At 39.1% G+C, this 15457-nt stretch overlaps 1 protein-coding gene across 1 annotated transcript in view; it reads right to left on the reverse strand.

Moving 5' to 3' along the window:
• LOC127572903 (fibrillin-2-like) overlaps positions 1 to 14476 on the reverse strand; it is a 266295-nt gene extending 251819 nt beyond the window's left edge. The window contains 5 exon segments of the mRNA XM_052020630.1: positions 1647 to 1742; positions 4585 to 4680; positions 5041 to 5139; positions 12898 to 12980; positions 14084 to 14476. Coding sequence (XP_051876590.1) covers positions 1647 to 1742; positions 4585 to 4680; positions 5041 to 5139; positions 12898 to 12980; positions 14084 to 14265 — 556 coding nt within the window. The 5' untranslated portion in view covers positions 14266 to 14476.
• Between the last annotated feature and the right edge of the window lie 981 nt (positions 14477 to 15457).

The raw sequence follows: 15457 nt of genomic DNA on the forward strand, positions 1-15457 counted from the left end.
GTCCATGAACCCATTTTTCTGCCTTGTTATTCCTTTTTGCACTATTTATTTATTTTGTAATTTATGGTGATTTTATGTCTTTGCACTGTACTGTTACCACAAAACAACAAATTTCATGTCAGTTGAATCAATGATAATAAATCTGATTCTACACCCCCTCCTGTATGGAACCAGTAATGTTAGTGTACCTTTAAAAATAACAACTGGTTACACCAACTCTAGATACTTCAACATGGTCAGAAGCACAAATTGCCAGCATTAGGTTGTGCAGGACTCCAATAAGAACCTACTTTACCGTAATCCCTTATAAGGGAATATTTCCCAAAAGTGCACTCCTGATGGAGAGCCATGTCCTCTGAAGCAATTACATATGACATGTAACTATCAAAGTATCCTTTCAAATTTTAATTCAGCTGTCAAATTTCAGAAATGTTTTCAAGGCAAGTGAAAAAAAAAATCACTAAATTATATGATAACAATTTCTAAGTCCCTCCCTGTATTGCAACTTTTTTGGAAAATGCCAACTCTGCAAAGTTTTTTGGCCAGAGAAATGAAGAGAAAAATGCCAGAGAGACAGGAGGCAGGGATAGTGCACAGAGGAAGTAGCAGCATGCACGAGCCCAAGTCTGAACTCAGCTATTATCATAAAGTAGGAAAAATGGCGAGTTTGGTGGCAGGTATGTTGAGGTTCCAGACACCTGGTCCACTCCACCAGCGAGGGCACTCAGCTAGCTAGTGGACTTGCTCCCAGGTGCTGGATAGAGCTGAACGTTGGAGCTAAAACTTCCCTAACCTAAGTGTGAGAGGATGTGAAGCAGTCTCCTTCACTGGGCAACAGTGCTCAATGTCACTCCAGTTACTCAGTTGTTTTTTTTAACTAAAGTTATAAGGAGTATTTACGTAGTTTAAGTAGCTCACCCCTACCCCACCCACCCCCAGAAATTTGTCGACCGATTTTTGCACATTACCATACAAAGTCAATATTACTTTTCTGCAGTTTTGTCTGTCTCATCTGCAGTTCAGCTGCAACGCTTTGAAGCTCACCCTGCAGTTAGGGTAGGATATTGGGAATTTAATTAGAATTATATTTAGTTAGTGCTGGACCTGGACACTTTTCCAAATACATCTACTGTTTAAAAAAAAACACTCAATTCAAAAACGTCATTCTAAGGGAAACCAGACTGACAAATTTGAGGAGAGATTACAGCACTCATTGACAGTAAAAGATAAGCACTAACAAATCATGTATCATTAATTATGGTTAAGTACCAAATGACGCACATGCTTATTCAAATACTGACTTCGGTTTCTTCCAAAAGAGTTTGTCTTAAACTGGCTTCATTTCAATACCAATTCCTTCTAATTTGCAATAAAAGAAATAATGCTAGAAGTAGAGCTTACCATCTGTTTTCATATGTTCAGTATATCCAGTAGCATCATATACTTTCAAGCTGGACATTAGTTAATCATTACAAGGCACTATAACTAAATGCACAATATGCTCTTGGTGACTTCCATGGTAAATGCCTTCTAATTTTTTTCTCATCTTTGCTTTATCTCAGACACTCAGTACGCCTTTCAAATACTTCTATGTTCACCAAATACACTGAAATTATCTGCAGAAATCAAAGAAGACTCGTTCTTACCTCTTTCACACTGGGGGCCAGTAAATCCATACACACAGGCACAACGATTAGGTCCAATACAACGACCACCATTCTGGCAACCATTTTCACAGACAGCTGTAATGTGGAGAAATTAGAATGTACAGACGGTTGTAAAACATTCAAATTCCAAAGTGTTGGTGAGGAACCGAGAAATGTGCTCAATGAAATGCTTAGCACCACAAGGGAATATTTGGGAAAATGCTCAATGGCTTCTACAGATGTCCACCTGCAACTCATTTAACTGAAAGCTCTTCATGAAACTATCATACAAAAGTTAATTAACTTAGACTGCTTTTTCATTTGAAGAACCATACTGTGCAATGTGTGATAATCAAGGGTTAATGAATTTCTAATAGATCTATAACAAACACAATTTTCATGTCTAACAAGGGATTGCCATGTAATTTTGGGAAAATTTATCAGGGTAGGTCAAGTTGAAATCCAATTGAGGCAATATAAAACCACAGCACTGGCGGCAATATTTCCAAGTTTCTACGTTCTATGAAAACACCAAAGGATACTTCATATCAGCAGCTTCCACCGGTCTTATAACTGTCTGCTATGTTCCTCACATACCTCTTGAAATACTTCTCTAATAAATGTCTGACTCAGCCATCCAAGTCCCTCAAAAACACACTTCCCAGCAGTAAGAACAGAATGGCATTGGGAATAGGCAAAGACAAATTCCCAGAGTAAACAGCAGCTCTCCTCACTGAAGGAAAATTTACAGATGTGAAGGAGGAATATGGAAGTACATAAGGGAAAAAGTGGAATTGGGTCTATATCCCTCAAATAGAGGAAAACATAACAATTTAATAATGGGGTCAGATAAACCATGAAACCTACAGAAAGAACTCAGTTATATCTCAGAAGCTGTACCATTACTTTATTTGAAATTAGTTTCATGAAATAAAAATGTTTCCAATGAGAGAAGTAACTTCAACAGCTTGCTTTACCAGAGGCAGAAAATCAGGAGTTAATGATATACACATACACACACAAAATAGTTACAAGTTTACTTTGTTAACAATGAAAGCTACCATCACCAATTACATTACTTGAATTACCACTTTAAGGACTGAAGGACACTAGAAAGACAAAGAGCCTCTTTGATACCCTTGTCTTTTTTAGTAGATAGCAATGTGAAATGCAATGTTTTCTTCTCTACCTTGTAAAAGAACTTATTAATATGAAGATAATTAAGACCCTGTTAGCGACATTCAGTATCACAACACAAGATATCGAAGCACAAGTTAGCTATTCAGACCAATATTCCTGCACCACCATTCAATTAGGTTATGGCTAATCTTTTACTTCAGTGCTACTTTCTTGCACAAATCCTAGAAGCCTTGACCTCCTTAAGATCAATCGTTTTCTGATTGGTTTTACTAGTTTGATTATTTTGTTAGCTTTTATGGAATAAAAGAAACATTTGTCTAAAAGAACTGAACAACACAATTAGGATACATTTCTGCACAGGACACAATTCACACAAACGAAGAAAGAGCAGAGCTCAAAGTAGAACTCCCAGTGCCAAGACTTACAGCATAAAAATGCCAATCCAAAAATTTGAGATTGTATAGGCCAGGAAAATAGCTTACCGACCTCTGCAACAAAATTCCCCTTGAATACTTCCACCATACTAAGCTCTGTCCTACATGAAAATTTATCCTGTGGTGTCATGAAGGAAAGGAATGCTAGCCCTAATATCTGATCTTCCTACCTCCACTCCAAGATAAAACTTACACCATGCATTTTCTGAACCCTAAAAATCTCAAAAGGTCCTCAGATCAAACTTCTCTTGTTTTTTATATATAGAGATTTTCTCTAATATTTAATAGTACCTTAATTTTACTTCTGTGTAATAAAACACTTGCTACATAAGGCTGCTACTTTCTTGAAGGTAGTAACTACTCTAATTTTGGCTATTAGAATGCTTACAGAGAGCCACGTACAGAATATTTAGTCTTGTGCTAAGCAGGTATTACTTATTCTTAAAGACTGAATTTCCCATCTTTTATCAGTGCATTACACTGATGAATAAATTAAAGAACAAGTCTTCCTATCGGATCTGAATGCAGCATCAGCCAGCCAAGCCACATTCCAGATTTATCAACTGATAAAACAGACATTGATTTTTGAACATTTTCAAAAATCTTTGGTTTCACAAACATTTAAATACGACTAAAATTAATAACACTCAAATTAAAAATGATTGCTTATTTTAAAATCAAATAAATTTAAAGCACTGCAAGATACAATAAGCTAATACATCTGCCATACTTCAATTTATTCAAATCAAAAGAACAATGTCAAAAATACATTTCTCCTTGAAAATCATTTCTTTCCCTTGAAATTAATGGAGATGCTGGGATTCAGAAAGCAGACTTCCCAGCTCAACTGCTTGGAAATTGTAGGAAACTGGTGTTTCAGCACTGGACTCCATGAATAATTTTACATCAAAGCACAATTGGGAAATCACCAGGGAGCACCAGTGGAATGTTTGTGACTTCTGAAATTGCGCACAAGCCTCGAGCTTCCAAACTGTGATAGAGGGAAATGTTGGCAATGCCATATAGAACTGCTGGCATTTCTCAGGAAAATCCAAGCTATTACCAACTAATTCTATTAAATTTGGAAACAAGTCCTATCAGCAATTTTGTTTTTAAAAATGCTGATTAGAGAATATATTTTAAATACATTTACAATGCTGATGCAAATAATGAACAGTGGAATTCCAACTGCAACTGTTATAAAAAGCTAATGACAGCAAAAAATGTATCCATTGATTAAAACTGATTAAATGTGTGTGGAATTTGATGTCAAGACTTTCCTAGCACTGGGCCACAGTGATGCATTCTAATCTTACAGTTAAACTATTACTTTTATCACATATCCATCAGTAAAATCTACTTACGCTGTCCACAGTGGGTTCCTGTGTATCCTTTCTGGCACTGGCAATGGTTTTCTGCACAATTCCCTCCATTCATACATCTGATGTTGCATTGTTGAACTATAAAATAGGTATTAATTTACCATTAATCTCCTACTAGTACCAGAGTAGAATTGGTTATAATCATAGAACAATATAAAAAATATCATGGTTCTTTTGTTGTAAAGTTTTATGGAATATCAGGTAGGTTTTCCAACAGTATAGATCAAGCCACTATAAATTCTTACAATTAAGTGAATCATAAAAAATCTTCATTCATTAATCCCTTTATTTAAACACAAAAATGTACTGCTTTACACATTATACTTATTCAGTATGCGTTGCTTAAGTACACAATTTAAAGTTTCACTCAGCTAACAGTGTACAAGCACACAAGTAACAAGACTTATAAAGTGGTAAAAGTAATGTTTAGAAACCTACGTGATTTAGTCCCACAGCTTGGAGAGATTTGTCCATTGGAGCAGGTGCACATGTTGGGGCGTGAGCAGAATCCATCACCACAGGTATTTCGACAAATAGCTACAGGTGAGAAGCAGTGGATACATATGAAGAACATTTTAAATGAGAAGCTTATGACATCAAAGAGTGTATTTCCAGTTTAATTATAGATTGGCCTAGATTAAGCGGTAAAAGTAACTGGGAGGACACTGTTGCTCATCATTATTAAGAAACAATTTAGACAGCAATATACTGTACAGCTTCTGTACAAAAGCAGTTACGTACAGAAGTTGTTGTCAGTGTTATCCTACTACTCCAGAAACTGCTCTACACTGGTAATTTGGCCAAATACTTCACATTAAAAAGTTATGACACTGCTGCACTTACCAACTATATTGGCATTAAACATACAAAAAATTTTTAAGACTTATCCATTCAAGTTAAGTGAAAATTTAACAGGGAAGCACATCTTAATAACTGCAAAGCAATCTCTGGCACTGAAAATAAATCTTCATCAATGTGAAATCTAATTTCTTCAATTTTAATTATTGCTGAAGATGAAATAAAACAAGCTTTGTTTTTAACCTTTGCACTTTGTTTCAAAGACAATCTCACTTTCACTCACTCTCTTTATTTTACTTAGCAGATATTTTGCATTGTAGTAAGTATTCCAACTTACAAATGCAGTTTAGAAGTTCTTCCCTTACTCGGTACCAATAAACATGTCATAAAGTGAAATGAGCATACTGCGCTCTGGTTCCAAAATTCAGCTCCAATGCAGTCAACATATCACTCATTTATCATTACCAAGCAGGGGAAAAATTTCTCCCCCACACACATATCCCTGTGAGGATAAAAGGGACAAGCCACTATATGCTCTGTTCACACTAGTCCCAGATCCCAGTAGAACATTCTGTGCTTTTTTTTTCTATTGACCACAACTTATGATGCAAGTTCCATGGAAAGTCTGTGGACAATTACCGTTTGCATAATGATGTTATTGTTTGTTTACCGCTGATCAGAAGATCAAGGGCAATATTGTATTATATTCTTGCAACATTTTACCGAATCATAAAGTATTAGAATTGCAGTACTTTATGCACATTTGTGGAAAGAATAAGTTAATAACATCCCATGACACCTTCTTGCACAAGCATAGCAGATGAAACAGTTGTCATGTGCTTGCTCTGTCTTCACTGCCCAGGACCCAGGCATATCTTCCAGATAAAAGAGTAATTTATTGTGATTCCTTTATGAGTAGCGTACCATGTACCAAGTATCACTTCTATATTAGGAAAATCAAATGCAGATTGGCGAACACCACTACTTCTAGTCACTAATTATGTTAATTCTTTGCCTTGTTCCCACTTTGATCTATCTGGTTTTACTTGCGATTAACATTTTACATATGCAACAGGTACATTAAATACCTTTAAAAAGACTAATAAAGATAGAACACAAATGTGCTCATCAACCTGTTCAGGCTAATACAATGCTTGAAAAATAATGCAAGAAAATTAGGAAAAAAAAACAGGTTAATATTTCCTCTCCCAAGTGTACATAATAATCAGCTCCTACAAAACTGCACGGGGAATTTATTTCAGCCCTGCACTCCAGTATGCTAGCCAGGGCTTTTTTTTTAAAAAAGCCTTCTCATCGTGTTCACTGATTCTGATAAATGAGTACCGAGCCAATAGATTGTTTTGTGGCCTTGTGCCACTTGGAACTGGCATAAGACTTTCCAACATATTTGAGACCTTAGAGAAAGCAAACATTTTCATTCCATTTGCTGAAAAGGATCAAAAGTCTAAAGCCAATGTGAAATACATGTGCTTGACAGGGCCCTTTATTCCACAGCCCATTCTAGAAGCCGATATAAATTTTAGTTACTACAAAAGGTTTTATGTGAAGTAAAATGTATCTGTTTACAAATATAAATTTCTGGTAATTTGTTGGCCACATATTATGTGGAACATGATGTTGTGCTCTTTTGACCCTAATCCCACCAATCTTCTGCCCATCCTTTCCTAGCCTCCCATTTGGCTCATATATTCAAAGTTCCAGCAACGTCTAACACTCGGTCAAATCAACCATCATTACCCATCTACAAAAAACCCTTTATCATTGAAAACTAGAATCTTATCTCCAGATACACCTTTATCTCCAAAGTTCTTGAATCTTTTGCTTCCTCCCAAATTCAGGTACAAGATTCATTCGAAACCTTCTAATCAGGTTTCTGCCCACGTCTCATCTCTTATCAGACACACAAATTATATCCAATGTGATTGTAAAATGAAAGGAATCTATCTCTTCATCCTTCTTGATTGCGTTTGGCCTTTGAGACGATTGACAAAACATCCTCCTCCACTGTCACTGTCAAATAGCTGAGTTGGACCTCAGTCACCTGGTTCCCCTTTTATTTACCCACAATCACCTCTATTGGCTTCCATTCTCACACCTGCACCATTACATCTTCTATGTCATGGGAATCAACTCCAGCACCTGATGCTCCCAACCACCATACCTCGCCCTCCATTTCTCTACCCTCCTCCATCCCTATCCCCTCTTCTACATTCTGCTCCTTGGAAACATCTAAAAACACTGCTTCAGTTTGTATATCTGGGGTTATGACATTCAGCTCCACCTCACCAGAACCTATCTTGACACCTCCAGTGTTTCTTAATAGTCAAACTGCTTATCCAATATTCTAGCATCACATAGCAGAAATTTTCTCCAACCAAATAACTGAAGGCTGAAACCATTATTTACCATCCTGCTATACTCTCCATTATCTGGCTCTTAACTTGCTATCAACTGTCTGAAATGGAACCAAACTGTCACAATCTTAGTGCAATTTTGATTGCAAGATGAGCTTCAGAACAAATATTTGTATCAACCACCTATTTCTGCTCTCCCTGTGGTACCTCCTCCCACCCTTACTCTATTTTATTTTGAAACTTTACTTCAGCATTTCTCACCTATTCATTAATATAAATAAACTGACAGAGAAGTTATTGTTCTCCAGTATAGCCCAGGTAGTAAGGCGGAAGATGCTGCCACCAGCTTAGGTGCGCATATGCACTGAACACTGGGACTTCCATGGGGATGATCCAATTCAGCAAGTGGAATGAAAATGTTTGCTTCCTCTAAAGGCTCACGGCCTCAAGTGTGTTGGAAAGTCTCACATCAGTTCCAAGTGGCACAAGGCCCAAAAAAAAATCTATTGGCTTGGTGCTCTTTATCAGAATCAGTGAACATGATGGGAAGGTTAAACAATAAAGAATTGGCTAATACAGTGGCGTTCAGGGGTATTCATTCAACTGAAAGTCAGCAGTTTTCTACCAATCATGCTCGACTATTGGGATAGCACTGTGTAGGTACACCAGGTTCAGCAAAATCACAAAGAACGCAGGCACTAAGGGTATGGACTTTGGCAAGTTTTGATTTACATATTTGATTTGTATGTTAATTTTGTGTTGGCTTTTATTTTGGTATTGTGGCCAACCAGAAGATGTGTAGACAATTGATAAATGATAAATTGTAGTTGTGATGATTGATAGTGCAGTCAGATACAAGATAACGTGAACAGAAAGGAACCATCTAGGAACCTCCTTTTTCTACCTCCTCTTGCCCTATAGCTGCTTGGAATATAATTGATGGTAAGGACTAAGCCCTCAGGATGACAGGGTTGTTCAGTATATAGGCCACCATGAATCTTGTGACCTGCTCATGAGGGCTACTCTAGAGCAGTCCAGGCAGTTAAATTCATAGTAATATAGAATGGTACAGCACAGAAATGGGCCCTTTTGGCCTATTTTGTCCATGCTGACTGTGATCCCTAACTACACCATCCCATTTGCCTGTATTAGGCCTATATCTTTCTATGCTTTTTTTGTATCTAAGTACATGTCTAAATGATTTTTAGATGTTGTAATTGTATCTGCCTCTTCCACCTCCTCTGGCAGCTCATTCCAGTTAACCACACACACTATGCGAAAAACTTGCCCCATGGATCTCCTTTAAATTTCTCCCCTCTCACCTTAAACCTGTGCACTCTAGTTTTACTCCCCAGACTGGATAAAAGACTCTTTCTATCCAACTATGCTCCACATAATTTCATAAATCTTTATAAGGTCACTACTCAGCCTCCTACGTTCCAGTGAGAATAAACCCAATGTATCCAATCCCTCCTTATAAATACAGCACTCCATTCCAGGCGACATCCTGATGAATCTCTTCTGCACTCTCTGTTGCTACCATAAACTTCCTGTACTGTGCGACAAGAACCGTAAATAATACTCCAAGTGTGGCCCAACCAATGTTTGTACATCTGCAACCTGACATCACAGCTCTTATACTCAATGCCTCAGCCTACGAAGACAAGCATACCAAATGCCTCTTCACCTCCCTATCCATCTGTGTCACCACTTTCAGCCAGCCATGGACATGCTTCACAAGGTGCCTCTGCACATCAACACTCCCAAGGTCCCTGCATTTATTCTCTATTGTTGTCAGAGCAGACCATTTATGTACCGAGTCACACTGCTTGGTAACATAACATTCATTCTATGCCTGCTTTTTTTTTAAACTTTCAAAAATAAACTTTATTCATAATAAAAAAATATACAAAGTAAGTAACAGTGCAAAAACAAAACCTTAACATTCCTGGTTGTTACACTCAGTAGTGTAAACTTTGAAAAAAAAACACAAACAAACATAGCACCATTGCCACTGTGGATCCCAGAGGTGATACCCTTTTCATTGTTCGAGGGGCTTCCCCACCCAATTCAGTCCCTCCACGTACAGCGCCCTTGTGTGCATTAGAACGGACCCAAGTCAAGAGCCACATCAAACGTAAAATGTCCTTGTTCCACAGCAGCCACCCTTTAACATCATGGTAGCTCAAACGCAAATTGCACAGAGTTGTCAAACAATGAAGGCATCAAGACTACTTCTAGAATACTAAGCACGGATATGCACAATCACACAAAAGTTGGATATTGAGAGAGTATGACCCTCTCAGCACAAAACACTTCCAAATCTGCTGGTGTTATTCACAAATAGACGTGTAATTGAATAACACACACACACACACACACAAAGTGCTCGAGGAGCTCAGCAGGTCAGGCAGTGTCCATGGAGGGAAATAAACAGTTGACGTTTCAGGTCGAGACCCTTCATCAGGACTGGAAAGGAAGAGGGCAGAAGCCAGAATAAGGTGGTTGAGGGAGGAGCACACGCTGGCAGGTAATAGGTGAGTCCCGGTGAGAGAGGAGAGAGGGAAGGTAGGTGGGTGGGAGAGGGGGGAGATGCAAGAAGCTGGGAAGTGATAGGTAGAAGAGGCAAAGGGTGAAGGAAGAGGAATTCAGTAGGAGAGGGTAGAGGACCATGGAATAAAGGGAAGGTGGGGAATAGATAGGCAGGTCATGAGGGCAGGGGAAGGGGAAAGAGAAAAGACCGGTGGGAGGAGAAAGAATGGGAGGAGGAGAAGGGCAGGGTTACCAGAAGTTAGAGAAATCGATGTTGAGGCCATCAGGTTGGAGACTCCCAAGGCAGAATATGAGAAAGTGGTGTTCATCCAACCTGCATCTGGCCTCAACGTGGCAGTAGAGGGGGCCATGGATAGGCATATCAGTGTGGGAGTGGGATGTAGAATTGAAGTAGCTGGCCACCGGGAGATCCTTGCTTTTGCAGCAGATGGAGTGAAGGTGCTCGACGAAGTGGTCATTCCAATCTGCATCGGGGCTCACTGATGTAGAGAAGGCTGCAACGGGAGCACCAGATGCAATAAATGAGACCCTTGGATTCACAGGTGAGTTGTGTGTGTGGTTGAATATCACCCAGAGCAATGGGGAACACTGCAATCCTCCAGAAACTGTGTGCATGCTCCACCATCAAGAGAGAAGAAATTTCATTGGCTTTAATGAATAGAAAGGAACCAGGGAATGGCAGATGGAGTTTAATTCAGATGAATGTGAGGTGTTACATTTTGGAAAGACAAACCAGGGCTGAACTTACACAGTAAATGGTAGGACCCTGTGGAGTGTTGTAAAACATAGAGACCTAGGGGTGAAGATAGATAGTTCCTTGAAAGTGGTGACACAGGTATACAGGGTGGTAAAGAAAGGTGTTGGCATGCTTGCTTTCATGGGTCAGGGTATTGAGTACAAGAATTTGGACATCATGTTACAGCTGTACAAAATGTTGGTCAGGCCTCATTTGGATTACTGCATACAGTTCTGGTCACCGTGCAATAGGAAGGAAGTCATTAAACTGGAAAAAACTGCAAAAAAGATTTATGAGGATGATATCAGGACTGGAGGATTTGAGTTATAAGGAAAGGCTTCACAGGCTAGAAGCTATTTTCCCTGGAGCGTAGGAGGCTAAGGGGTGACCTTATGGAGGTTTATAAAATCATAAGGGGCATGGATAAGGTGAATAGACAGTCTTTTCCCCTGGGTAGGGGAGTACAAAACCAGAGGACACAGGTTTAAAGTGAGAGGGGAAAGATTTAAAGGGGACCCGAGGGGCAACTTTTTCCACACAGAAGGTGGTCTGTATGTGGAACGAACTGCCAGAGGAGAGTGTAGAGGCAGATACAAAATTATGGCATTTAAGAGACATTTGGACAGGTACATGGTTAGGAAAGGTTCAGAGGCAAATGGGACTAGCTCACTTAGGCAACTTGGTCAGCATGGATAAGTTCAGCTGAAGGACCCGTTTCCATACTGTATAGCTCTATGACTCTCTAATTGAAGTCAAATTCGACATCTGGCGCACCACACTCTGTAGATTTTAAAAGCCACAAAAGAACTTTTGGAAGCACCAAATGCCTTCAGTGATATGGTGAATGACAAAACTTACACAAAAAAAAATTCATTTTGTAACCAATTAGATACCACCAATGCCCAAACTCTGCAAAGCCAACTTGATGACTTCTGCAAAAATGAAGCTGTACTTTTTCGTGAAGTTGCTTCTTTCATTTATTCATTCATTATTGAGGATCTGGATGTTTCTGAAAAGACCAGCATTTATTCCCCATCCCTAATCACCTCCCTGAAACAGATTGGCTTGTTCTAGTAGTTAAGAGTGAGCAACACTGGTGAATCTGGAGTTACATATAGGCCAGTCTAGGAAGGATAGTAGACTTCCTCCCCAGGAGGACATCAACGAAGGTGGTGTGTGTTTTCACAACAATGTATTATTGTGGTCATCAGTACCTTTCTTAAAAAAAAGCGAATCCACAATTTCCATGGTGGGATTTGAACTTGGATCTCTGAAATATTTATCCACGTCCATGGATTACCAGCCCAATAATTTAACCACTGCACCAACACCATACTCAAATGACAGAACTGCATTACAGTTCCACCAACTACAGAATCTAGCTATTCTGATTGAAGTACATTTCTGCCTGTCAGCATTCCAAACACAAGCTAATGTGGTTCCCAAACTGATGTCGCAATAACCTGGTCCTCAAATTGCAGTTTAGGTTTCTTGTCTTCTTTTGATTCCATTTGACATTGGCAATAAAAGAGAAAATTTGCTTGTGGCTATTCAACTACAAATTATAATTTCCCATCTGCACCTAAAATGTAACTTAAGCCCTGTGGTAAAAATAATGGCTTAAGAGAAATTAAAGCCTTATGATAACAAAGATAATACATGAACAGATCATCTTGACTTTTGTACATTTGCGTCCAGATGTTTTTATTCAAGCTGTATATATTTTACTTAAACATTTCCATATGTTCAAAATATTATATTGCACCATACAATATCACATCACACGGTATAAAATGGAAAAAAAATCACATGATTAGGAACAACAGCACTTACGGACAATGCACTGATTTCCACCAGGTAACGTTTTCCATCCCGGGCAACAGTAGGAGTGAAATCGAGATCCACAGACATTTGGCCTGTGATGCACATATTGAAAATCAAAACCATTCAAAAATCATAACACTTTGAACAGATCAGTTTAAAGGAAATAATATTCAACATCACAGCACACCCAACTCTAACTTAGTTACAATCAACAGAGTGTATAAAGAATTATTTATGTTTGATAAACAAAACTAAACTTACTGACTTTTTTTTCTAAATCTGACCTGCAATTGCACAAATAATATGTGGAAGAATGGAAACTTGGCAAATTAAGCAAGCTTCACTTTTTGAAGACAGAAAAACATTTTTTTCTAGTTTCTGCTATCCTATCACAAATCTAGCAGTTCTGGGTAGAAACTGTTAATTTGTCAATTGTTAACATTATTAAATTTGCTCTACAGAGTTTTCATATGAAGGAATGTCTCATCTGGTTAAGAAAAATCTTTTTCAAGAAAAGTCCCTACTTTCTTCAGTGATTGCAAATTTTCACATCTGAATAAATTTTGGAAATCAATCTGTTTTGATCAGCTCCCCAGAGATTTTCCCCTGCAAATGATTGACCAGCTTGTCCATACAGTTGAGGTTCTAATTACTTGATTCTAAAAATTATATTCTGTGGATTTAATAATCATACTCAAACAGCAAAAAAATCATTTATTTCAAAGTTTTGAAGACAATAACCATTATAAATCAACTTGGCTCATGAACATGTAACTCTGATTTATAATGTTGTTGAAAGTCTTCTTACAATATGAAAATGATCCTCACTTTCGAAAGCTGGGCACATAAAACATTAAACTTGGTCACTGTTAATATAAATGATAGCTGACCTATAAATTTTCAACATTCTCCTTCCACGTTACCTCTGATAAAATCTGACGCTCCATGCATCTGATCATTATTACACATACACACATCCTGAGGGTAATTGCTGCATAGAAATCGACGAAATCTAGGAAATGACTCAATGTTCATACTGCAAAATCTAGGTGGGTGACAGTTCAGCACAAAGTCTGGCTTCATATTAAAATAGTCACAATACGTTACCTTAATATTCCAACCCCTATAAACTTGAATTAAAATATAAATACATATTCAAACCAATGCATTTTAAACAAAAAAAACAGGTGTATACCCTCTGAGCATATCATGCTGGCCTCTTCGCCTCACTCTGCTGGTTGCTTCCCCCATTTCATTTGGATTGAATCTCTGTGCTTCAAATCCTCTTGCATATTGTTGTCCCTTCACATTTTCCACCGCGATGCCTGTTATTGCAATACATCCCAGCAGAAATTTCCAACAGCACCGTATCCCCATCCTGGGAACACACTCGCTCCTTGGCTTTTCGAAGGATTTCCAGATCAATGTTTTTTTTGTTAAAGGCACAAGTTCAAAAGTCTGTTGATCAAATTAGCGGTCACGTTATAGCTCGGGATCCTCTCAACTGCTGCTAAAATCTAGTGAACGTGATGATTGTTTTAGGAAAAAAATGCAAAACAAAAAGTTTTAAAACTTTGTTTTAGCAGCCGCAAGAACAGTGCAGGGACCCAAAAATCCTACGGATCCGGTTAAGGAAGTGGGGGGGGGGGGGGAAATGCATGGATACAAGAGCCGAAGGGGGCTGGGGAAAAGCGTGTCCAGTTATAGGGAGTCAAAGCGTGCCTAAGAACTTCACAAAAAGCCGCCAAGTCAGGCGAGCTGAGACTGAAAGTCTGCGTACCGACCAGAGGCTTTTCACTGGCTCCTGTCAATGAGGAGCGGGTGCAAACACGTGGGCTGAGGGGAGGACTCAGCTCCAGAGGCGAGCAACTGGCTCGCTCACTCGTTTCATCAGCTCCACTGGGTGGTGCAAACGAAACAGGAGAGGGGTCGAATTCCTTCCCCTCGTTGTTCTAGTTTTTTTTCGTTCTAGTCAGTGCAAGTTAACGTAAATTATCCGAGAAATAAATCCAACCTTTTACCTCAGCTCTATCCCCTCGCTCCCTCCCAGATTATTGGCGATTTTCCGCTTGTTATGCGGTAACGCGAACAAGGCGGTGGCGGGTTCTCCCGGTTCCGGGGAGGCTGCCCCGGAGTTTTCCGCGGCAGGTTAATCACGGGCTGCTCCCACACCTGGGCTTGTGGTCCCGGGCGAGCGTCGTCCCCTCGCGCCGCTGGCAGTGTGGAATCCCGGAGCCCAGGGCGAACTCCGCGCCTCTCCGCAACTCTTTCCGATTCCCAAAGTGGCAGTAAAAAAGCAACCACTACACTTTCTTTTGATGCATCTCTCATCAACTCGTATCACATCCTTCTGAGGAGGATATGCTAACGTAAAAGTACAATTTCAAGAGAAATGCACAGATTTGCAGGAACATTTTCTTATTAAGGTAACTCAACGTCGCAACTCGCGTCGATGTACATGAGCAACTTTAGCGTTAGCTTTCCAGTTTAGCATTGTTAATCTGTGAATAAATTGCAGCTTGTGCATTCTTTCTGAAATCCCTAAGCACACACAAGAAAACGGTAATCA

Source organism: Pristis pectinata, chromosome 7 (genome assembly GCF_009764475.1).
Source record: "Pristis pectinata isolate sPriPec2 chromosome 7, sPriPec2.1.pri, whole genome shotgun sequence".
Taxonomy (NCBI): domain Eukaryota; kingdom Metazoa; phylum Chordata; class Chondrichthyes; order Rhinopristiformes; family Pristidae; genus Pristis; species Pristis pectinata.